Here is a 23,425-nt window from a genome sequence, read left to right on the forward strand (position 1 = left end):
AGACCCTCTTTAGCATATGAAAACTCGATGAAACCTCCCTTCCCCTCCCCTTCCCCAAACCGCAAGGCACATAACCTGCCATCCCTCACAACCCGGGACAGCAGCTCTTTCTGCCCACGGGTCCTGTCCCCATGCTTTAATAAACCACCATTTTGCACCAAAGAGGTCTCCAGAATTCTTTCTTGGTCATCGGCTCCGGACCTCAGCCCACCGATCTTTCTTGGTCATCGGCTCCGGATCTCAGCCCACCGAACCTCACCTAGGTTCTAGAACTTCATCACTGGGATTTGTCCTGCATAACCAGCCACCCTGACCTGCACATACACAGGTAGGTCAAAAAATGTGTTTGAGACTCCTGCCGCATAGGTGACCCGGGGATCCTGGTTAGTGGACATCCGCTGGCCTCCCAGTCAGAACTGGCCCTTCTGGTCTGGACGCCAAGAACTATGAAATTTGCTTTGCATCCCCTCCTGCTCCAGGCTGGGGTGGTCCCCCAGAATGGAATCTGGAAGGGGAGGCAAACACCCAGCCCAGGCTCCTTGAAGATGTAAAGACATGATAACAGGAATGCAGCTCGCTCCAAACTGTACGGAGGTGAATAATTGTTTAACTTCAGACCCCGTCACCTGCCCTATGGGGATGGTCAGTTGGAAGTCCCAGCTGAGGGGGGGACGCTCCGCCCGGGCCTCTCCACCGGGACTCCGGCCTGGCTGGCTCTACAGGCCTTCCCCAGCTAGAGAGGCCGGCTGCGGTAAGGACCCAATTTGATGGAACTCTGTCTTACTCTCCTTTACTGCTTACTACTGCCCTCACCTGTGCACAGATGTCCCTTTTCTTCTGTTTCAATTAGATTTTTATAGTATCAGTAAAATGTTTTTTTCCCCTTTAAAACTGAGGGTACGGCTGCTGTGAATCTTTTCTTCAGAACAGACGTGCAGCTCTACTGGACCTGGGGCCACCCAAGACAAGCCTCTCTAGTTCTCTTGCTTATTTGACTGGCTGCCTATGGATCTGGAGCGGCCGGCCGCCTCCTTGGTCTCTCCGGGCCTGCCGCATACGCGGGCCAGTTTGAGGTGATACCCAGAAGCCCCCAAGGAGGCAGGAAATGGCCAGTGCGACACCGGAGAGTCGGTTAGCTGCGGGCCTCGCATGTTCCAGCTGAGATCTGGAGGGGCTTGGACCAGAGGGTGAGGTTCTAAGACCTCAACTTCCATGATCCTAGAAAGGAATGTCTTTCGGTTCCAAAAGGAACTTCTGGCTAACCTGAAACTCCAAAGACATTCTGTTAAATGGATTCTAAACCAATTCAATACACATTTTGTGTCTTTTCCAAGCGTAGAGACACAGGATACAGAAGAGCCGTAAGAAAAATGCTAATAAAAAGCTATGAGAATTCTGAAGAGGGGAGGGAAAGATCTTCCAACTGGGGGAAACAACAAAACTCTGTGAGAAGGCTGAGCTCGAAGGACCGGGAAGATGTGTGTGGAGATGACGGAGAAGAGATGGGAGGTGAGTGCAAGGAGCAAGGGGGCCTCACAGACCTACAGGCGCGCCTGGGCAGACCCTTCGGGAGGGCAGAAGGCCTGAAGGGAGGGCAAGGCATGGGTAGGTTGGGAGTGGACTTAAGATAGAGGGTGGCTGGGTTATAGACATTCGGGAGGGTATGTGCTATGGGGAGCGCTATGCAAATGCACAAGCCCGATGATTCACAGACCTGTACCCCTGGGGCAAACAATACATTATATGTGAATAGAAATAATTTGAAAAAAATACTCTCAAGTTTGAACTTTATCTGTAGGCAAGAGGAATCCAGATATTTTCAAGCACAGTATAGATAGGAGCGAAAGCAAAGAGCTAAGAGTGATTAAAAACAAAAAAGCCTGGATGGGCAGAGGACGGGTTGGGGAGGAGCCTGTCGGAGAATTATGGCAAAGTCCAAGCGAGCATCTGAAACTGAAGGAAGAAAGGCCGTGGAAATGGAGAGACACAAGCTGTTAGGGTTTACCACTAGGGGGCGAAAGACTGCAGGCCATTAGACACACAGGATGGAAGTTTGGGGAGAAGAGAAAGATCCAGCAGGGTCATGAGAAGGGTTGGCCTTGCCAGGGAAGCAAGCAGCCCTCCAAAGGGCCTGAGGATGGACACCGGAAGGGCCCTGACAATCTAGACTTGAGAGAGGAGAGGATGACAGCTGGAGCAGGACTGAGAGACAGTGACCGGGGAGCAGGGAAGGAGATGAGCAGACAGTGGGCTGTGTGACAAAGGCCACGGAGGAAGCAAGGTTATAGCTAAAGCGGCAGACTCTGCAAGGCCCCTGGGGCACCCCGCAACCGTACTGGCGGGGCCTCCAGAAGGGCCCTTTTTAGGGGCAAACATGTATCTGTATATGTAAATTGTTAATGCATATGTGAAAAATAAACACCCCAGTCCGGGGTTTATCCTGCATACGGACGCCTCGTCTTGCTCGGCAGCTAAGCGCACATACTCTGATGCCTAGAACACCTCTATTGCCCTGCTGCTCTCCACTGGTGCCCCTTTGCAGCCCCAGCTGACAGCTGGTGCACACGGAAGCCGGCCCCGTGAGGAGCAAAGCACCCACCGTGAGCTGGTAATCCGTCCCCAGCATGTACTTCTGCTCCTTGCCCGGCGAGTCCCTGCTGATGTGGCCCACCACAAAGAGCGAGGCGGGAAGGCGGATGGCCGGGCTCACCAGGACGCTCCCCCAAAGGGCGGCGTAAAACACCTCTTTGCCGACCACCAGGGACAGCCTCAGGAGCAGAGCATCTGTTCTGTGGACAAGAGATACAGACTGTAAGGGCTTGGTCCCAGCAGCCACCGCTCACTCGGCTCTCCCCCCGCTGTGAAAGCCCGTTTCCTCATCATTCTGCGTGGCTGCCATCTCTCGCCTTTCTGTCCTGTCCACCTGCCGGCAGTCACGGAAATGGAGTTTGCTAAAACAAACGAGAGGTTCGGCTTCGCAGTTCACGGGAAGCATCCGGCCGGTCGTGTCCCCACGGCACAGAGAGATCCATCCCTCTCCACGGCCTCGCTGTGGCTCTGCGGGGCTCGGAGGAGGGGACGCCCCAAGAGGTTGGTGCGACTGACTGGAGACGTAGGTGCTAATAAAGTCCCCCCACCTGGGCACAGCCGGGGACATGTGACTTCACAAGCACGGGGGACAGCATTCGCCTGGGCCCCCCATCCGACACAAATTCCATAAAGCCTGTCACTCTGCCCACAGCACACCCCTATGTTGACTTCCGCTCTGGAAAGTTCTGCTGATGCCTGATGTTTCTTTGTCCCTTATCTCTATCTGGGTCTCTATCTGGGTCTCTCTCCCTTGACCTGCCATCAGCAACTTCACGTCCATCGTCATCAGCAGGTCCGGGCTTGTTCTTTCCACAGATACTGACCAAGGCCAGGCCGCCCCTCCCTGCAACCCCACCCCCGCCCCGTGGCCTGTGTGCAGCTGACGAGGGCACCTTCCCTGTCAATAAGGAAAATGGCTTTGCCAGGCCAATGATAGCTCCTGACAGTAAAACAGCAGAGGCAAACTCCCACAAAGGTCTTTCACTGAATGAGTGGACGAACTCAATTCCAAAAGAATTCCATCCCTCACATCTCCTATCTGCAAAGAAGACACACAAACATCACAGAAGGAACAGGCCAGTGTGACGCAGTGGGCTACCCGGGTTCCTGGAGTAAGGCCTCTGTCGTCCAAATCCTGTGTGTGCTTCCTGGCCGTGGTCCCTAGGACGAGTTTACTGTGTGCATGTTAGCTGTCGGCTGTGGGATCCAGAAGTGAGGGGAAGACGTTCTGAGCAGGGCCAGAGGGTCTCGTGTAAAACTCCGCACAGGCAAACAGTCAGTGCTCGGGCCCCACAGCCGGCCATGACCGGTGGGTCTGCGCTGTCTGCTGACGCGTCCTTACTCCAGATGATTGGCAGACATGCAGCTGGCGTGCAAAAACATTGTGAAGTGAATGCCACCCTTTCCCCTTTATTATGACTCAAATCGTGTCCGGCTTACTTTTCAATTATCGGTCCAGGGTATACAAAGATTTTTCGTACAAAAAAATTATCTACTATCATTTTTTTTTAAGACTTATTTATTTTTATTTATTTAAAATTTTTGCCAGAGAGAGCACAATCAGGGGGAGCAGCAGGCCGAGGGAGAAGCAGGCTCCCTGCTGAGCAAGGAGCCCAATGGGGGACTTAATCCTAGGACCCTAGGGTCATGACCTGAGCTGAAGGCAGCCACTTAGCCAACGGAGCCACCTAGGCATCCCAAGATTGATTTATCAGAGAGATCGTGTATGCACACACGTGAAGGGTGAGGGGCAGAGGGAGAGAGCGAGAACCTCAAGCAGACTCCCCATTGAGCATGGAGCCCAATGCAGGGCTCGATCTCATGACCCTGAGATCATGACCTAAGTTGAAATCAAGAGTAAGGCACTTAACCGACTGAACCACCCAGGCGCCCCTACCTTTTTACATTAAAAGCGAATTTTGTTCTCTTTAAAACTAGTCTAAACTTTTTTGTCTCATAAAATACTTGAATTTTACTGTGCAAATGATGCACAGTATCATCTTTACAGAAAACAAACAAACAAAAAAAAAACCCTGAAGAGGCATGAGTTAACAGCCAAATGTTTAGGAAACACACACAGAAGGGTTTAGTGGCTAAAGATACAGACTGCCCTCCTACTGAGGCTGAGCAAACAAATACAGCTTGTCGCACCCAGCTCCAGAAACAGCGGAGGTGTAGAAGGTGGGGCCTGTGGGTCACTGTCCCCTGGGCAGACAGGATGTCCCCAGGGTAGGCAGATTCCTAAAGAAGGAGATTAACTGAGAAGGCCCCCAGGAGTGCTTCCCTCTCTCCAGGATCCCTCTCAAGGGAAGGCTGATGCTTAGATAAAACCCACCGCAAACACGACAATGAACGCAATATCACGTCTCCCTTTGCTCAGAACAGTGTATTCCCAAAGTCAGTTCCATGGAACACTGGCCACGAGCTGTTCCACAGACAAGAAATCTCAGCTATCCCTTCAATATTCAGAGCGCACCGGCTAGTTTTCTTTATTTAAAAAATGCAGCTTAAGTCTCATTTTATCCTAAAACAAATTGATATTAAAGCCTGAATGATGCTGTGGTTCACAAAAGGGCAATTATGACGAGACTTGGCTATGGAGAGCACAGTGGAGAGAAGATAACCCGGATGAGTCAAGTAACGATTAACTAAGAATTACTCTTACCATCTCAGATGTGAAGCTCCAAGATTCCAAAATTAGCAGAGCCCAGGGCTCGAATCTTTCCTATTCAGAATCAACCAGCAACCTCCAAACCCCTCCTGTTTCCACCTGCCCTGTCCCACCGTGGCTGGCAGGCTCCGGCCTCCTGCGAACACCAGCTTCCTCAGACACCGTCACGCTCTCCTCTAGTCAACAGAGAGCAAGGGACACGCACTGCCTGCCATGAACACAACTCTGGCCCTGTAGCCACTTGCCTGGTGGACAGTCCTGGAAAGCCAAACGGTCACTGGACAAAGAGCTAAAACAGAGCTTTAGGCATGAGTGTCCAAATGAGCTCAACATTGACAACAGCATCCTGTCCCACCACAGGTCAGGTCCGTGCCCAGAGGGGCATAAAAATTCTAGAACCAGCAGAGCTCATCATGCTGTCTGGAATCGACCACAAGAAAGGTCACTAAATATGTTTCTAGGTGCCTGCGTGGCTCAGTCAGTTAAACATCTGACTCTTGATTTCACCTCAGGTCACAATCTCAGGGTCCTGGGATCCAGGCCTACGCTGGGCTCCGGGCTCAGCGGGTGTCTGCTTGAGATTCTCTCTCTCCCTCTGCCCCTCCCCCTGCACCCTTGAACGTCCGTGTGCCCTCTCTCTCTCTAAAATAAATCATCTTAAAGATACATATGTATGTTTCAACTATTTCAACTATTTAATTCAGGTTTTCTCAACCCAGACAGGATGGACTTGGAAGCCAGATAAGCCTTCATCATAGGGACAATCACGTCACTGCAGGGAATCTTAGTGCTAAATGCCAGCGGCACCTTTTCTACCCCCTGGTAACAGCCAAAAGAAAGATGCCAAATGTCCCTGGGGGACACAAATTATGTCAGCTGAGAATTGCTGACTCACACTTTTGCTTGCGTACAGACCTCTGAGAATAGTCCCCTTTCCCCCAAATCCTCAGGAGAGGATTTGGTACTTTACGGTACTTTCTCCCCACTACTCCTGCTTCATCAGTGCAGCAAAACACAGCTGTGAAGCTACTTCATGGGCACTTTAAAGACGACAGTCTGGCCAGGATCCCTGCAGGCACACAAGGGTTAGAAAGCCAGGGTGAAGCATTAGTCCTAACACTGGCCAGAGTTTCCGTTCTTAGGGTTCACAGACACACACTAGCCAGGAACAACTCCAGGAACCTGTGAGTCACTGGGCCTAACTCAGTCCTCTGCGTTTGCTGCCGGTGCGGACATCAGGTCCCTCCCTTTGCCCCTCTCCCATCCTGCACACGGTTTGCTGGGGGTGTCTGCCTTTGCTCCTGAGCACTTAGGGGAAGAAAGAGCTCTGACTTCTCTCAAAGTAACGCGGACACAGAGACCAAAGACTCTGGAGCAGTCATCCCAGTCACTGTGCCCAAACACACCCACTCAGAGATCTAGAACCCTCAACCAGCATCCACCTCGGAGAGCTGATAACGAACAGCTTTGGGGCGCTGCAGACACGGGGCCTGCTTTTCTCTCATGGCTCCATCTACTCGGTGATTCATGCAGCTCTACTCAGCTCTTGGTTCAATGTCAAGAAATCTCGTCAAAAAAAAATCCAAGTGAAGCAACTTTAGCAACTGTTCCATCGAACCCTCATTGATCAACTAAGAGAACGCATAAAAACACCCCAACTATTTACATTCTTCTGGCGTGATTCATTCTTACAAATTAAAAAGAAACTGCAATACAGTTTGGGAACTGATGTGTTCATCTGTCAGATGATGGAAAAAACATTCATATACACACATACACGGATCTGTCTGGGAATGAGGAATGGGCCAGAACTTCTAGGAATAGCCTGGGACTAGAAGTCAAGAGACAGAGCTGGTAAGGGTCCTCTCGCCGACTCCTACATGACCTTCCCTTCATGCCCTCCGCACACCTACCAATCCTGCGTGCGGCCATAGGGCTTACAACAGAAGGGACACAGACTCTGCCTCCTGAGGAAGTGCCTCCTACCCACCCCACCCACTTCAAAGGTGGACTCTTCACTGGGAAGCGGGAAGCCACAACACGCTTTATGTGAAAGCCTGAAACGTTCGAAGTACAAATTTTTGGTTAGGTTTATCAAATTCTACCACAAGTGCTCATGACCTAAACATACCTGTGGTCACTAGCCACGATCCCTCAAACCACTCTCATTCTCTGACTTCTCTGAATTAGGGGAGATCTGCAAACAGAACTCAGATTGATTCCTGCATTCCACCCCGGCCCCCCACACCCTCCGGTCACAGATGACATGGCAGACAAAGGCAGTGTGGCTGGGGCCTCTGGAATGGTGTCATCAGACGGAAACTTCTGCAAGCAAAGAGGTTTCTGCCTCCCAGACAGGCTGCACATGGGTTCTTAAAGCAGGTCCTAGTAACAGAGGTGAATCACAGCACTCAGAATGGTTAATATGATGGGAGGGAGCTCTTATGTGATAATTCCCCAGAGAAACAGGATACTGTGTATACCCAGTAGTCTGAATGGAATTATGCTTTCTTCTGCTCCTAAGCATGACCAAAAATTACCCCTGCATGAACTTTTATGTGTACGAGCTTTACAAATTAATGCAAAGTACTACTGAAACTTGTCAAGCTATTCTGCTCAGCATCGCCTTTGCAAGCCCCAGCCATCAGTGAAGCGTGGCTCTGCCTTGACTAAGAGGCAGCCTAGTGTGATGGGAACAACGAAGACTTCGGAACCTGACCCATGTGGCTTAGGATCCCTGCTCTGCCACTCACTGACCACGCGACTCTGGGAAACCTTCTCACTTTCTCTCACCCGTGACCAGAGGCAATTCCCAGGACGACACAGTATTTGGTCAATTGGGGACCAGCACAGCAATGACAAGCATCAAGCTGACTTCCGTGCCTTTCCCTCTGTACCTCCTTCCCTGCTTCTCCCAAAGTGGCGGCATCACACGCAAGCCGCAGAGCCGGATGAGACCCACCTGTCGTAGATCTCGGAGCCCTCCTCCAGGCCGGGCAGCAGGCCCACAATGAAGGCCTGGAGACTGGGCAGGAGCAGCTTCTGCAGCGGGAGAAAGTATTTCTCATACAGGCCGAGCAGCACGGGCCTCACGGACATGGCCGCGTTCGCCAGAAGAGGAAACAGCCCACAGCTTTGGGAAAGAAGAGAGAGGAGGGGTAAATGAGACACAGAATTGGAAGTTTGGAACAATCACCCAGGCAGAGGGAGCTTTCAACAACAGCCAGCCAGCCGTTGGGGCTGCAGACGCTTGCCTGTCACAGGATGGTCACAGCGGACTGTCCAGTAAGGAGGCAGCAGGTTCAGAACACACTTAAAGAAAGGCCTGGGAGGAAGCGCTCCAGAGGTGATCGCGGCTTATCTCCTGCTGGCATCCTGACCATGAGTTGTTGCTCACCACTCCCTATTTTGTCAATTTTCTTATCTTACAAACTGAAATATGGTTATTCAGGTAATAATGTAATATGGTAATAACATAATATGGTAGGGAAGCTACTATACCTGTAGAGGAACAAATCCTTGGCCAGCCATTTGGTCCCCACAATTTTGAAGATAATCTCATAGGTTTCTAGGGCTTTTAGGTGCACACCGCTGGGCAAGGCAGGATGCAAGCACTGAGCTAACCTCTTGCTGATAATGAGCCGTTTTGGCAATAAGGAGTATCTCAAGTTACTCTGAAGGGCCTGGAAAACAGGAGGCAGAACATGAGGAAGAAGGCAGCAACATTTACCACGTAAAGTAAACCTGCAGAGGTTGGAAAAGACACGAGCAGACGCAAAAGGAAGACAGAGGGCCTGCGCAGGGAACACCAGGAGGGCCGTGAGCCAGGCTCCGGGGCCATGGGTATTAGCAAAGCCCCTAGCAACACTGGAGATGAGGCAGGCACCAGGATCAAGAGCAAGGGAGACCCTTTCACCATCGGACCTGCTCCTCGGTCACACATGGAAACCGGGGTACTGGAGAGGGCTCCTGTCCACACATGAGGCCAAGCAGATCACAGACTATATCAGGGGACGTGACCCCCCCCATCCCTAAGACAACCCCTGACTGCATGCTGGGGAAGCCCTTGGAATCTGCCTGGGGAGAAGAAGAGGTCTGAAGTATCCCCATCGCTCCCCCAGCTCAGCTTCACAGCCAGGGGGCTCTGAGTGAGGGGTCAGCCCCAGAAGAAACAGGCGGGCTCCCCTCTCGGTCACGACTCCAGGCATCTCCGGCAGCTGGTGGTCCTGCTGTGGAAGGACCCCGGCCCGCAGGAGAAACGCCGCTCTCTGCCGGGATGCAGCCACAGGGCTCCCGAGCCAGGCCTCAGCAGCCGGAGACCAGCCTCGTCTGCGCCGAAGCGGCCTGGGTACCTGCGGTAGCTGAGGAACCCGGTCCGGAGAGTGAACGGGTCACGGCCGTTCTGCACAGCCTCAAGCGACCGCGGGCAGAGTGCTGTGGCGGGGTGGCTCCTCATGACTCAATCTTGTAACACAAAGTGTCTGTCATTATGAACAGCTGGCAAATATTTGCTCAAAGCCTACAGGGTGAAGTCCACGCGTCTTAAAAAGCCACTCAGAGGCCTCCACGGCATGACTCCTGCCCGCTTTGCCTCCCCTGCCCCCATCTCTTACTACCTTGGCTTCGAACTCTGCAGCGACACAGATCCGTGTGTGAGTCCTGCCTGTGCTCTCTGCCCCTCTGCCCAACCTCCTTCCTTTCCACCTGGCTAATCCTCCCCAAGGAGACTGCGCGTCCCCTTCCCTGGAGGCAGAATGGTCCCCGCCCTGGCAGGGCGCGCCATCCTGCATGTTTAGTTCCTCCTGCCCTGGGCTCCATGTGCACATCTGTCACCGATTTACAACACTGTCCTAATGATTATCGGCTCGGGGCTGACTCTGGCAGGGAGCAACTTGAGGGCCGGGTCTGTTGCCTTCCCCTCTGTGGTTTTCAGCATTCTGCACAGAGCCTAAAACAAAGCAGGCCTTCTGGAAGAACAGAAGATGTGCCGACTGCATTCCATCTGTGTCTACCAACCGCTGGCCCTGGGCCATATGGTCTTAGGGCCATGATATCTTTTTCTTCATAATCAAAGAAAATGATCCTGTCCCTAACACATGCACTGAGTTTATGCAGGAAGTAACAGGAAAGGAAGGAAAATAATATATTTTTTCATCAGAAGCCTGTAGTCTAACTGAATTATCAAATTCAATAAACCCGTATCTCGGAAAAAAACCCATATAAGTAAAGGTCATCCAGAAATACCTTAAAACATTATATATAAAAGTCTCATATTTTAAAACAAAAGGAAAGCCAACAAAATAATTTCTTTTAAGATTTTATTTATTTATTTGAGAGCGAGAGAAGGGGAGAGAGAGAATCTCAAGCAGACTCCATGCTGAGCACGGAGACCAACATGGGGCTCAATCTCACAAACTCTGAGATCGTGACCTGAGCTGAAATCCAAAGTCAGGCACTTAACCAACTGAGCCACCCAGGTGCCCCCAAAATAATTTTTTTTTTAAATGTGCTCCTGTCAAAACAAATCCTGAGGTAAGCCAAAACACATGCTGTAACAGGGGATAAGAACAAAGTGAGATAGCTTTGGCGGAGGGGACGTGAATGTGCCAAATGTTCAGGAAACTGCATTTTGTTATGCACGTTTTTGAACACGTAGAAAAGCAGGTGGAACAGCAACATGAGGATCACTAGGCTTCAACGAGTATCAATTGCCGGCCAGTCCTGAAGAAAACATGTCTGTGCCTCAACTGGCTTATCTATGCGGCTGTGGACTTTCTCCGGGGATTCAAGAGCAGGAGAGAGGGCCTCTGTCTTCACCTGCAGTAACTGTTTTTGTCAAAATCAAGCACTTGCATTTTTTTCCCCTAAGATTTTATTTATTTGAGAGAGAGAGAGAGTATGAGCCAGGGGAGGGGAGAGGGAGAAGCAGACTCTAGCTGCGTATGGAGCCAGACACTGGGCTCGATCCTAGGACCCTGAGATGATGATCTGAGCTGAAGTTAGATGCCTAACCAACTGAGCCACCCAGGCGCCCCCACGCACTTGCTTATTAAGTTACACCCACTCTGGTATTGCTCAGCGTATTCCAAGGACTCCTGCTGTTTGATGTGGAAAAGTCAGGGCACACTCACCGTGGTGGTCATCTGGGACTCACCAGCGTTTGCCTTGCTTGGGCTGTGCATGTCCATATCCCATTTCTCTGCCCTTTTGACTCTGGGTATGGCAACATGACCGAGTCTGGCCAGCAGGATGAGTAGAGCGATAAAAGTTGGTTAAAAGCCAACTCAAAGCTTGTTGGGTTCCCTTTTCTTGACTCTAAGATCATGGACATGTGGGTTGAGCCAAAGCCCCCCCACCAGCCTGGCTCCCTGAGAACCTACAGAGCAGAAACCACGTGCTGACCCACTGAGGCAGAACTCAACCACGTAAAACTCACTGAGATTAGGCCTTGTTTGTTACCATGGCATAACCCTCTCTATCCTAATAAACCTCTTCCCACATAAATGCAATTACAATGAACCAAAACCATCCATTCCAAATGAATGAGGCTGCTTGCTATTTCTTTCTCATTTGAGTGTGTCACTTAATTTGAGAAAAGACATAGGAAAAGAAACATAACAAGTACTGAGGCTGTGACCAGTGAACGTGGAACAGGTTATTCACTGTTTGCGGTCTGTGTTAATCCACGAAAACACAGCACGTCTGAGAAAGGGACTCAGTGCTGTTGAGGGAAAGATAGAAGGAAAGAAGAAAGCTGTTGGATCTGAAAATTCAGCAAAAACAAAGGATATAAACAGACTATACTTAGAAGAACGAGAAGCTGCTTGTTGTTCATGGTAAGAAAAATGTGATTAAAACTACAAGAAAATACCATTCTCTTCACCCATCAGACTGTCAAGCTAGATCAAAGCACACAAGTTCAGGAGCAGAGCAGAGCTACCGAGAGATCATGAGCTGAGTTTTATTCCTCAAGCTGAGTCAGGATGTGGCCAGACAGACTTTGGGAGCCTGCTCCTTGGGGCAGTGGGAGAGTCAACCCTTCTCCATCGTTTTCACCACTAATCACGGGGCTAAAATCATGGCTAGGTCATGGTGGTTGTGCTAACCTGCTTCCCACAGAGCCAGACTTAACAGGTGCTTCCACACTGAGGCTAGGCAAACGAATGAGAGATATTATAACACCGGCTTAATACGTGAGCTTGGGGGTCAGAGCCGGGCATTCCAGTTCTACCATTTGCTTGTTCGGCAAGTTCTTTAAACTTTCCAGCTATCGTTTCCTCACAAAGTTGCAAGCATCAGATGAGACACCCCATACAAGCAGTATAGCAACGTCTGGCACCCAGGAAGCAGCCAGCAAACACAACCTCTTACCATGACAAACTGAAAATGAAGGACAAGACTCCCAGAGATGGAGAGAAGATGCATTTTAAAACAATCCACTGAAACCCAGTCGTTTACAGATAATGTCTTTATTGGCCCAAAAGCAAACAAGGACACTAGTTGGGTGTGCTGTGGAAGAAGGGTGAGAAATACATTGAATCAGAAAAGCAAAGCTCCGACTGCTCTACGTTTGGAGTTAAGATGCCTGCAGACCCAAAATATGATGAAAATCCCAAGAGACACTGTAGCCGAGGAGGAAATCGGCACCCACGAGATGGAGTTGGGGAATGTGAAATTTCAAGAAGGAAAAATAAATAGTAATTAATATTTATCATTAAAAGGGAAAATAAGATATATCCTACATGATATTTAAGGAAAACTTCTAAACAATATTTTGCAAGTCTTTTTTTTTTTTTTTTAAAGATTTTATTCATTTATTTGACAGAGAAGACAGGGAGAGAGAGAGTATAAGCAGGGGGAGTGGCAGGCGGAGGGAGAGGGAGACGCAGGCTCCCTGCTGAGCAAGGAGCCCAGGACCCTGGGATCATGACCTGAGCTGAAGGCAAACACTTAACTGACTGAGCCACCCAGGTGCCCCAACATTTTGCAAGACTTAAAACTGAAGATTAGAATCACTAGTTGAAAATGCTTTGCCTGGGGCGTCTGGGTGGCTCAGTCGCTTAAGTGTCTGCCTTGGGCTCAGGTCATGATCGTGGAGTCCCGGGACTAAGCCCCCAAGTTGGGCTCCTTGCTCCATGGGGAGCCTGCTTCTCCCTCTCTTCCCCACTTGCTCATGATCTCTGTGGCAATCTCTGTCTGTCTCACTCTCTCAAATAAAATCTTAAAAAAAAAAACTGCTTTGCATGCAGTGGATCTGGAGCAGTCTGGAAACAAAGGATTCCCCCCCGAACAGAGCTCTTCCTCCCCCAGAGCGACAGACTTCATGCAGGAAATGAGGCTGTGAGTCCTATTTAAAAACACCTTATGTGAGCAGGGAATGTTTTTTCATCTCTTTGTGTCTTCCTCAATTTCTTTCACAAGCGTTTTGTAGTTTTTAGAGTACAGATCCTTTCCCTTTTGGGTTAGGTTTATTCCTAGGTATCCCATGGTTTTTTGTGTAATTATAAATGCGACTGACTCCTCAATTCCTATTTCTTCTTACTGTTTGTGTATAGAAATGCAACTGATTTCTATGCATTGGTTTTATATCCTGCCACGTTGCTACATTCCTGTATGAGTTCTAGCAACTTGGGGGTGGAGTATTTTGGGTTTTCTACATAAAGTATCATGTTGTGTGCGAAGAATGAGAGTGTGACTTCTCTGCCAATCTGAATACTTTTAATTTCTTTTTGTTTTCTGATTGGGGAGATTAGGAGTTTTAGTATTATACTGAACAACTGTGGTGAGAATGGACATCCCTGTTGTGTTCCTAATCTTAGGGGGAAAGCTCTCAATTTTTCCCCCCTGAGAATGATAACTGATGTGGGTTTTTCATAGATGGCTTTTTTGATATTGAGATATGTTAAAATATCTATGGACATTTTTTAAAGAGCTGGGAATCCCAAATCCTAAAATTTGTATGGAACCAGTTAAGACCCCAAATACCCAGAGGAATGTTGAAAAAGAAAACCAAAGCTGGGGACATCACAATGGCAGACTTCAAGATTACAAAGCTGTAATCATTAAGACAGTATGGTACGGCACAAAAACAGACACATGGATCAATGGAACAGAATAGAGAGCCCAGAAATGGACCCTCAACTCTATGGCCAAATAATCCTCGACAAAGCCAGAAAGAATATCCAGTGGAAAAAAGACAGTCTCTCCAATAAATGGTGCCGGAAAAATTGGGACAGCCACATGCAGAAGAATGAAACCTGACCATTCTCTTACGCCATACACAAAGACAAACTCAAAGATGGATGAAAGATCTAACTGTGAGCCAGGAATCCATCAAAATCCTAGAGGAGAATCCAGGCATCAACTTCTTCAATCTCAGCCGCAGCAACTTCTTGCTAGATAGAGGCAAGAGAAACCAAAGCAAAAAATGAACTACTGTGACTTAAGATAAAAAGCTTCTGCACAGCAAAGGAAATAGTCAACAAAACTAAAAGGCAACCTACAGAATGGAAGAAGATATTTGTAAATGACATTATCAGATAAAGGGCTCGTATCCAAGATGTATAAAGAACTTATCAAACTCAACACCCTCCAAAAAAAGCAAATAATCCAGTCAAGAAATGGGCATAAGACATGAACCGACCTTTCTCCAGAGACATCAAATGGCCAAAGACACATGAAAAATGGCTCCACATCACCCGGCATCAGAGAAATACAAATCAAAACCACAGTGAGATACCACCTCATACCAGTCAGAATGGCCAAAATTAACAAGTGAGGAGACAACAGGTGTTGCCGAGGTTGTGGAGAAAGGCGAACCTTCTTACACTGCTGGTGAAATGTAAGCTGGTGCAGCCACTCTGGAAAACAGTATGGAGGTTCCTCAAGAAGTTAAAAATAGGGCTACCCTACGACCCAGCAAGTGGTCTACTAGGTACTTACCCCCAAAATACAGAAAAGAGAGGGCACATGCACCCCAATGCTCATAGCAGCAATGTCCACAATAGCCAAAATGTGGAAGGAGTGGAGATGCCCTCCAGCAGACGAATGGATAAAGATGTGGTCCATATACACCACGGAATATTACTCAGTCATCAGAAAGGATGAACACCCCCATTTGCATCAACATGGATGGAACTGGAAGGGATTATAGCAAGTGAAATAAGTCAATCAGAGAAAGACAATTACCTGGTTTCACTTATACACGGAATATAAGAAACTGTGCAGAGGATCATAGGGGAAGGGAGGGAAAATTGAATGGGAAGTCATCAGAGAAAGAAAAACCATGAGAGGGGCACCTGGGTGGCTCAGTGGGTTAAGCCTCTGCCTTCAGCCCAGGTCATGATCCCAGGGTCCTGGGATCGAGCCCCGCGTCGGGCTCTCTGTTAAGCAGGGAGCCTGCTTCCCTTCCTCTCTCTCTACCTGCCTTTCTGCCTACTTGTGATCTCTGTCTATCAAATAAATAAATAAAATCTTTTTAAAAAAGAAAAACCACGAGAGACTCTTAAGTGCAGGAAACAAACTAGGGTTGCTGGAGGTGGGAGAGGGGAATGGGGTCACTGGGGGATGGGCATCAAGGATGGCACACGATGTGACGAGCACTGGGTGCGATACACAACTGATGAATTACTGAACACTACATCTGAAACTTAATGATGTACTCTATGTTGGCTAAATGAATTACATTAAAAATAAATAAATAAATAAAGCGAAACAAACACCTTCTGGGTGAGCAGGAGTAAGTAGCATCTCACCGAAGTGCCTGAAGGGGAACCTAAGCCAACTCCTGGTGGCTTTAAGGAAACGGTAGCCACCGTGAAGATTCCCACTCTGGCTCCCCCAAATTCTCTCTCTGTAAGACTTTCCCTTTAGGTTCACTGAGGGCTAATGCATGGCCTTGAGGGGACGATCTCTGTGTTTTCAGGGCAAACTTAAAGGGGAAGGAGTCATCCGATGATTCATTCCTCCACTTTGGCTGCTGAAGATGCAGAGCTCAGGGTGGTGGTTCGGCCATGGTGGCGTTCTTCTGCCAGCCCCTACTGACTCCGATCTCCTCCGCTTAGGACCTATCGACTCAGGCATCCCTGGACATGAGAAGTGCTTGGCGCATGTGGCCAGCCCACTTTTAGGATGTGAAAAACACTTCTCAGTAGGAAGTTGGAGGCTTTCTGCTGCATCCTTTCTGAGAGTGAGATCAAGCCAGACGCCCAGGGCTGTCGCTGCTTTTAAAAAGAAAATGTTCTATTTAGAAGAGACCTGGCCTAGGAGGTTTCAAAACGGAGTGCTGTGCACTGCTGGTGGGAATGTAAAATGGTGCAATCGCTGTGCAAACAGGATGGGGGCTCCTCTAAAGATTAGGGGTGCCTGGCTGGCTTAGTCGGCAGAGCACGTGACTGCTGATCAGGGGGTCGTAAGTCAGAACCCCACATTGGGTGCAGAGTTTACTTAAAAAAATAAATAAAGGGGCGCCTGGGTGGTTCAGTGGGTTAAAACCTCTACTTTCGGCTCAGGTCATGATCCCGGGGTCCTGGGATCAAGCCCCACGTCCCTCCGGCTCTCTGCTCAGTAGGGAGCCTGCTTCCTCCTCTCTCTCTGCCTGTCTCTCGGCCTGCCTGTGATCTCTGTCAAATGAGTAAGTAAAATCTTTAAATAAATAAATAAATAAATAGGGGCACCTCTGTGGCTCAGTCGGTTAGGCCACTGCCTTCAGCTCGGGTCATGATCTCAGGGTCCTGGGATCGAGCCCTGCATCAGGCTCTCTGCTCAGCAGGGAGCCTTCTCCCTCTCCTTCTGCCTGCCGCTTTGCCTACTTGGGCTCTCTGTCTGCCAAATGAATAAATAAAATCTTAAAATATAAATAAATAAATAAATAAATAAATAAATAAAATTGTTTTAAAAAGATGAACTATTTGACTTGTTTACCAAATGACTTATGATCCAACAATTCCACTTCCGAGCCCATGTACAAAAGCACTGGGACTCAAACAGGTATTTGCACACCTGTGTTCACAAAAGCGCTATTCACAATAGCCAAAAGGTGAGAACAACCCAAATGTCAATGAATGGAGCAATAAAACATGGTCTCCACATACAGCAGACTGTTCCTCAGCCGGAACGAGGAAGGAAATCCTGAGGCACACTACCATATGGATGAATCCCGAAGACACCGCAGTCAGTGCAGTAAGCCAGACGCAAAAGGACACACACTGTATGATTCCACTTACACGAGGTCCCTGGAGTCATCAAAGGGACAGACCCAGAAAGCGGAACAGGGGGAGGGGACCAGGGGCTGGGGAGGGGGAGGGGAACCTCTGTTTAATGGGAACGGTCTCAGTTTTGGATGGTGGTGCTGGTTGAAAGACAAGGAAAACACACTGAACGCCACGGAACAGTACACTCGTAAACAGTTAAAATGGTAAATTTTATGTGTATTTTATCACCCAGAAAGAAAAAAGAAACGAATGCTGTGTTTTACCCAACTGGTCCTGCAGCTGAGCTGCCAGAACCATGAATCCTTCCTTGAGTGACGCTTGTTGGAAACAAACTGAAAACTTTTTCCTCACCAGAGAACAAAGGGACTCCTTTTGATAAATCCTAAAGGGACCCAGGGACTGGGTCCAGCCTCTCCTGAGTGTGAGGTTTTGGTGTTTTTGTTTTGTTTTCATTTTTAAGAGAGAGAATATTTGTGGGGAGCCTGGGTGGCTCAGTGGGTTAAGCCTCTGCCTTCAGCTCAGGTCATGATCTCGGGTCCTTGGATCGAGTCCCGCATCGGGCTCTCTGCTCAGCGGGGAGCCTGCTTCCCTCTCTCTATCTGCCTGCCTCTCTGCCTGCTTTTTGATTTCTTTCTCTCTGTCAAATAAATAAAATATTTAAAAAAAAAAAAAAGAGCAAGAGAATACTTGTAAGTGAGCAAGGGTGGGAGGGGAAGGGGTAGAGGGAAAGGGACAGAGAGAGAGTGAATCCCAAGCGGGCTCTACGCTCAACGCAGGGCTCCATCTTACCACCCTAAGATCACAACCTGAGCTGAAACCAAGAGTCCAATGCTTAACTGACTCAGCCATCTGGGTACCCCTGAGTGTGTCTTTAACCCCTAATTAGCAAAATAGCCACATTAACTGAGTCCACCTTCTAGCACTTAAAAACTCCTGATTTCCTCTTTACCCGCTTCTGGCAGTTTGAAAGCTGCAGAGACTGGGACCACGGTATGGGTCAGGGAGGGCCACCCTGACGCTGCCTTGCTCTTGCCAGCCTCTATCCAGGCAGCGTGCTCCTCTCGCAGGAAAAGCCCAGTATTTCCAGGGAAGTTTCATTGTTTGGGTTGTGTTTTTCTTGGAAACCAGAAACCCGAGTAGGCTTAACGGACACATTGAGAGATACAGATACAAAAATACAGTATATTTTTACATTACATATACAACACATGTGATAAATATGGCATAAAAAATGATGTATACTAAAAAAAAAAAAAAGATGAGAAATGTTCTTCAGCTATAGAATAAATACCTCAAGGAAACTCATAAATCTGGAAGGAAAAAATGGCCATGTTTTCGAAATCACTTTGAAAAATGCTAAACAGGAAGGAAAAGCAGAAATAAACCTTCCTTCTTTTCCTCAAGAATGAAACTCTTTCAAAGGCATTCCTTCAGCTAATAAAAGATATAATAGTTGGGACCTTGTTGTATGCATCGGCTCAGCAGGCTGACCTGAAAATAATAAAAAATCTATAAAACCCAAGTTTGAAAAAGAAAAGTCTGAACCACATCCGAGCTTGGTTAATAGAGACCAGAAGTGTCTCGCTTTGCCCCATCCACAATAATGTCTGCGCTGCACTTTGTTTTCCTCTGACATCACGCTATCTGGCAGGACTCTGAGCATGACGCAGACTGGTTCTGTATGAGAAACGGCGTTAAAAATTCCAAAAGAGTAGGCCACAGACGCAGAAAGTACTTTAATACACTTAAAAAATGTTTAAAGAGACATTTAACAATACGGGAAGGGGGTGAGTTATATTTGATCTTAAAAAGTTCCCAGAAGAGATCGCCCAAACCTGCTCTTCCCGGTGAGAACACGGACGTCCAGATGCGCGTCTTTAAGGAGACACAGCGAGCCTGTTCAAAAGCCAGCCCTGCATCAAGCAAACGGTAAAATACCAGCAGGCTTTCCTTCTGGAAGGTGCTCATCTTTAAAAGCCTGTTCGTTTCATGCCACAAAACCGAGCCGTACCGTGAGTAAGGCTGGCCAGGTGACACAAGCTTGAACGCTCATTAAATACTTGCCAAGGGACACCAACGGTGCCCTTCAGACAGAAGGAACACAGGACAGACGCTGAGGAATAACAAACTGGCCAGGACTTCCCACACGAAAGTAGGCCGAGTCCTGAAGGCGGAGATGGTGAAGAGCGTCGTGTCCTACCTGCGACGGCAGTGACTCAGCCACCGCGCCAGCCCGGGAGGAGGACGGGGACGGCGAGAGACAGGAGCAGCAACAGGTGAAGAGGCACGACAGGGAGTTGGGATTTCACAGCGAACCCACGAAGTTCGCCTCTTTGTAACTGGGGGAGTGACACCTGAACAACCCCTCTGGAAGAGAGAGCTTCCTTCCTAACACGGCCCCCGATGGAAACACGGCTGCGTGGCACTGACAAGCCAGCGGACCGCCGAGGGCACACGTGCCGAGCAGTGACCCCGGGGAGTTGTCACCGCGCCTTACAACACGCATATCCCACGACCTCGGCTTGCAGCAGAGGGGCTGGCAGGGCGCCGTGTTCTCGGCTTCACCCGCCCTTCCACGCAAGGTAGAGATGCATCAGAATACATGTTTTGGTTTTAAAGATGTCTCACAATTAATTTTATTCCTTTTGGATCGGTTCTGTCTCGCTGCCGGAGCCAATACTAACTCACACTTTCTGAGCAAACACCGTGCGGCCTGCTAGGAGCCCCACCGAAGGCTGAGCACACACTCTGCGGGAGGATGGCGGCCCCAGGCCAGGCCAGGGCGGCGACAGCAGGCCGACCCGGGGCTGCCACTGACCACGAATCCACAAGCCTGGGGCTGACACCTCGGTGGGACAGTCATTTTTCCCTCGGTGGGACAGCTCATTTTTCTCAGCTGAACCGGAGCTGGTTTTGCTATGGAGGGAACACGTTGCTGGTCAAACTTATGACAAAGCAAAGAGGGGGCAGGGGACGTGTGACAGCACAGTCTGGGAATGAGCTGACGTGTGGCCCGGTTGGGGCACCACCCCTCCTCAGCTGCCCAGCCCCGCACAGGTTTCCTGAGCAAGGGGACCTGGTCATTCAGGCGAGACTCGAAAGGAGCTGAAACACCGGGGTATTCACGCCATTCCCACTTGCCCAGGGCATCCGGATGCACAAGGAATGCATGTGTCTGTATGCGTGTGACACGAACACTGGGTCCAGGCTCTCGGTCAAGAGGACTTGGGAATCTCCACGCCAGGTCAGAAAACTTCTTAAAACACGACAGGGTGCCTCGGTGACTCAACTGGTTAAGCACCCAACTCTCAGTTTCGGCTCAAGAACTCAGGGTTGTGGGATAGAGCCCTGCTCTGGGTGTGGAGCCTGCTTGAGATTCTTTCTCCCTCCCTCCAAAAACAAAAAACCACCGCCAACAAAAAACCCCAAACAAACCACCACATAGCATTGCTACCTCATAGGAGGCAGCGGCAACACACATGTCCAAAGATTGCTCTTTATTTTTCCCTTGTGAGTTTATCACAACATCCATTGTAGAAACCACTCCCTCTCACCACCAACAGCAATCTTCCCTATCTTCCCACACAGAAACTTTAGGCGGCCGGCTGTAGGACCTTCCAGGCTTCCAGACTTACGTCGCATTCTTTTCCCGCGCAGAGCAGGTCCTGGGCCCCCCCTCCCAGCCATGCACCTGCACGTGGGCCTGCAGCGCTGCCGTCTGAGCTGAACACCTTGCGTGGAACCAGAAAGCCTCAATGAGGCTTCCCTCAGCGTCCTCCCCAGTAAAAAGGTTGAGCAGCACCAACTTCGGAGGATTATAGGTTTGAGAGACAATGAGTAACAAGCTCGTAACAGGGGCTCACGAAAGGGCATCGTTCCTTGGGGACTATGAGCAAGAGGGCGGGACGAGGGACAAGGGGCCGGGGGAGGAGGTCAAGGCAGCGGAGCCGACAGCGAACCACATAAAAGGAAAGGAACATGTGAGGCAAACATGCCCTTCAGGACTAAACACGGACACATGCGTGATGCAGAGAATACTAAGATACTTAAGAATTTATAACCGCAAACCAGAAGATCTCATAAAAGTGAGCATATCATTAAGATACTAAATGACTTGCTGTCTGGACACACCTTCTATTCTGCCTTTTTTTTTTTTTTTTAAAGATTTTTATTTATTTATTTGACAGAGAGAGAGATCACAAGTAGGCAGAGAGAGAGGAGGAAGCAGGTTCCAGGCGGAGCAGAGAGCCCGATGCGGGGCTCGATCCCAGGACCCTGAGATCATGACCTGAGCCGAAGGCAGCGGCTTAACCTACTGAGCCACCCAGGCGCCCCTTCTTTTCTGCTTCTTAAATGTATTTTAACCCACATACAAATGATATATTTAACAAACAAACCAAAAGCCTATTATATGGAAACCAACTTGTTAAAGTTGGAGCCAGAAAAGCCACAAGAACATCTTGGGGAAAGAGTCTCATTACAAATCCCAAATAGGCTTCAGTCCTGAAAGTTCTACGGGTAGAACTCAATATTCTTTAGAATTCACACCCAGAAGAACAGAACTGGCACACTCAAATGAGATGAAATGTTATCTCCTCCTGCCAGAGCAGGTTTCTCGAGCTCTCCGGAACGGCACTTCCCAATCCTTGGTGTTGAAGCAAAGTGGGTCCAGAAGGGCTGTGTGCAGCTTGGGGACACCCTCCCCGAGCGCTCTGGTTCTGCCAGCCCACAGAGCCTCAGGCATGCCCTGGGAGCTGGGATCACGGGACCTGCACAGGCAGCAAGGGTAATTCAGAGTCAGGGTTGGGAAGAGAGGAACACACCTCTCCAACCCGCTCTGCCTGTTCGCTCTCATCTGAATCCGACCTGTGGTTCTCCTCCTCCATGGTTCCCTTTGCTTCCCTGGCCCTGAGAGAAGCAGGCAGCAGTTAAAGAACCATGAGGGGAGGAAGAAGGCTGCTGACAAGGTACCCGGGAACTGAGCCTGGCTCGCTCAGATCTGTTCAGGCCCCAGCGGTTCTGCTCTCCAGAACCCAACAGCTCTAAAAAGGCCCGGAGCACCCAAAACCAAGAGGCTGAACACAAGGCTGGCATAGAGCAGGCGTTGAAGGAACACTACCTCTCAGAAACACAACGGGGCTTGTACAGCGAGGACGAAACCAGGGCACGGAGACAAAATCCTTGCCGTTTCTCTGTCCGCACCTTATCTCCAGCCAGAACCACGCCAAGCAGGCGGTGAGGTTACCGACCAGCATGGCACATGCCGCATCTTTTAAGGACAAACACCTTTACTGTTGAGAAACAAGTGTGCCTGCTTCTGCCCACAGAGGAAACGGGTTCCCGTGGGTTAAGGATGGTCTGACATTGTGGACTCAGTTACCAAGCATCGGGTGGTAAAGCACAGCACATCCAGCTACACAAATCGAAATGAGGAAATGTATCACCTCACAACCAAAAGTCTAGAGAGGCTTCTCAGACTGTGGCAGTTCTGCCTCTGGGGGACACTGGACAATGTCTGGAGGCACTACAGTGGGGGTTGGGGGTGGGACATGCTATTGTCATATAGCAAAGGCCAAGAGGCTGATGAACATCCTAGAAGGCACAGGACAGCATGCCCCATCACTGAAGGTCAACAGTGCCGAGGCCAAGCAACTGGTGTGGGGAAGCATAGTCCTGTATTTCACTGATTCAAGGGCTCAGTGACATCCTAAAAGGACAAGCCTTCGTGTGCTTACATGCTCCTCGTGGTGAGTTGACTTCTCCCCGGCCTTTTCCTGCTGTGGTCTCAGACGTCTGCTGCACATCAGGCATTACATGCTCCCATGATTAAAGAGAGGAACAAAAAAATCAAGTGTTTGTTCATTTCCTGTCTCTCTGTATTAGAGGAAACCCTTTCCAGAAGTTAGCTGGCCACATCTCACAGGTCAGGGAAGGTCACATGCCCATGTCTGAG

At 49.4% G+C, this 23,425-nt stretch overlaps 1 protein-coding gene across 5 annotated transcripts in view; it reads right to left on the reverse strand.

Annotated features, from left to right (window-relative positions):
- The window catches only part of DOP1B (DOP1 leucine zipper like protein B), a 111,443-nt gene that overhangs the window by 67,019 nt on the left and 20,999 nt on the right, over positions 1-23,425 (reverse strand). For all 5 annotated transcript variants that reach the window (XR_006384953.1, XM_044250947.1, XM_044250946.1 and 2 more), the window contains exons 3-5: positions 8,762-8,943; positions 8,223-8,393; positions 2,600-2,789 (exon numbers count right to left, since the gene is read on the reverse strand). Coding sequence is in view for 4 of the 5 variants with exons in the window: in XM_044250947.1 (XP_044106882.1) it covers positions 2,600-2,789; positions 8,223-8,393; positions 8,762-8,943 (543 nt within the window). In the remaining variant the exon portion in view is untranslated. The remainder of the gene's footprint in view (positions 1-2,599; positions 2,790-8,222; positions 8,394-8,761; positions 8,944-23,425) is intronic.

The sequence above is a fragment of the Neovison vison genome, chromosome 6, assembly GCF_020171115.1.
Source record: "Neovison vison isolate M4711 chromosome 6, ASM_NN_V1, whole genome shotgun sequence".
Taxonomy (NCBI): domain Eukaryota; kingdom Metazoa; phylum Chordata; class Mammalia; order Carnivora; family Mustelidae; genus Neogale; species Neogale vison.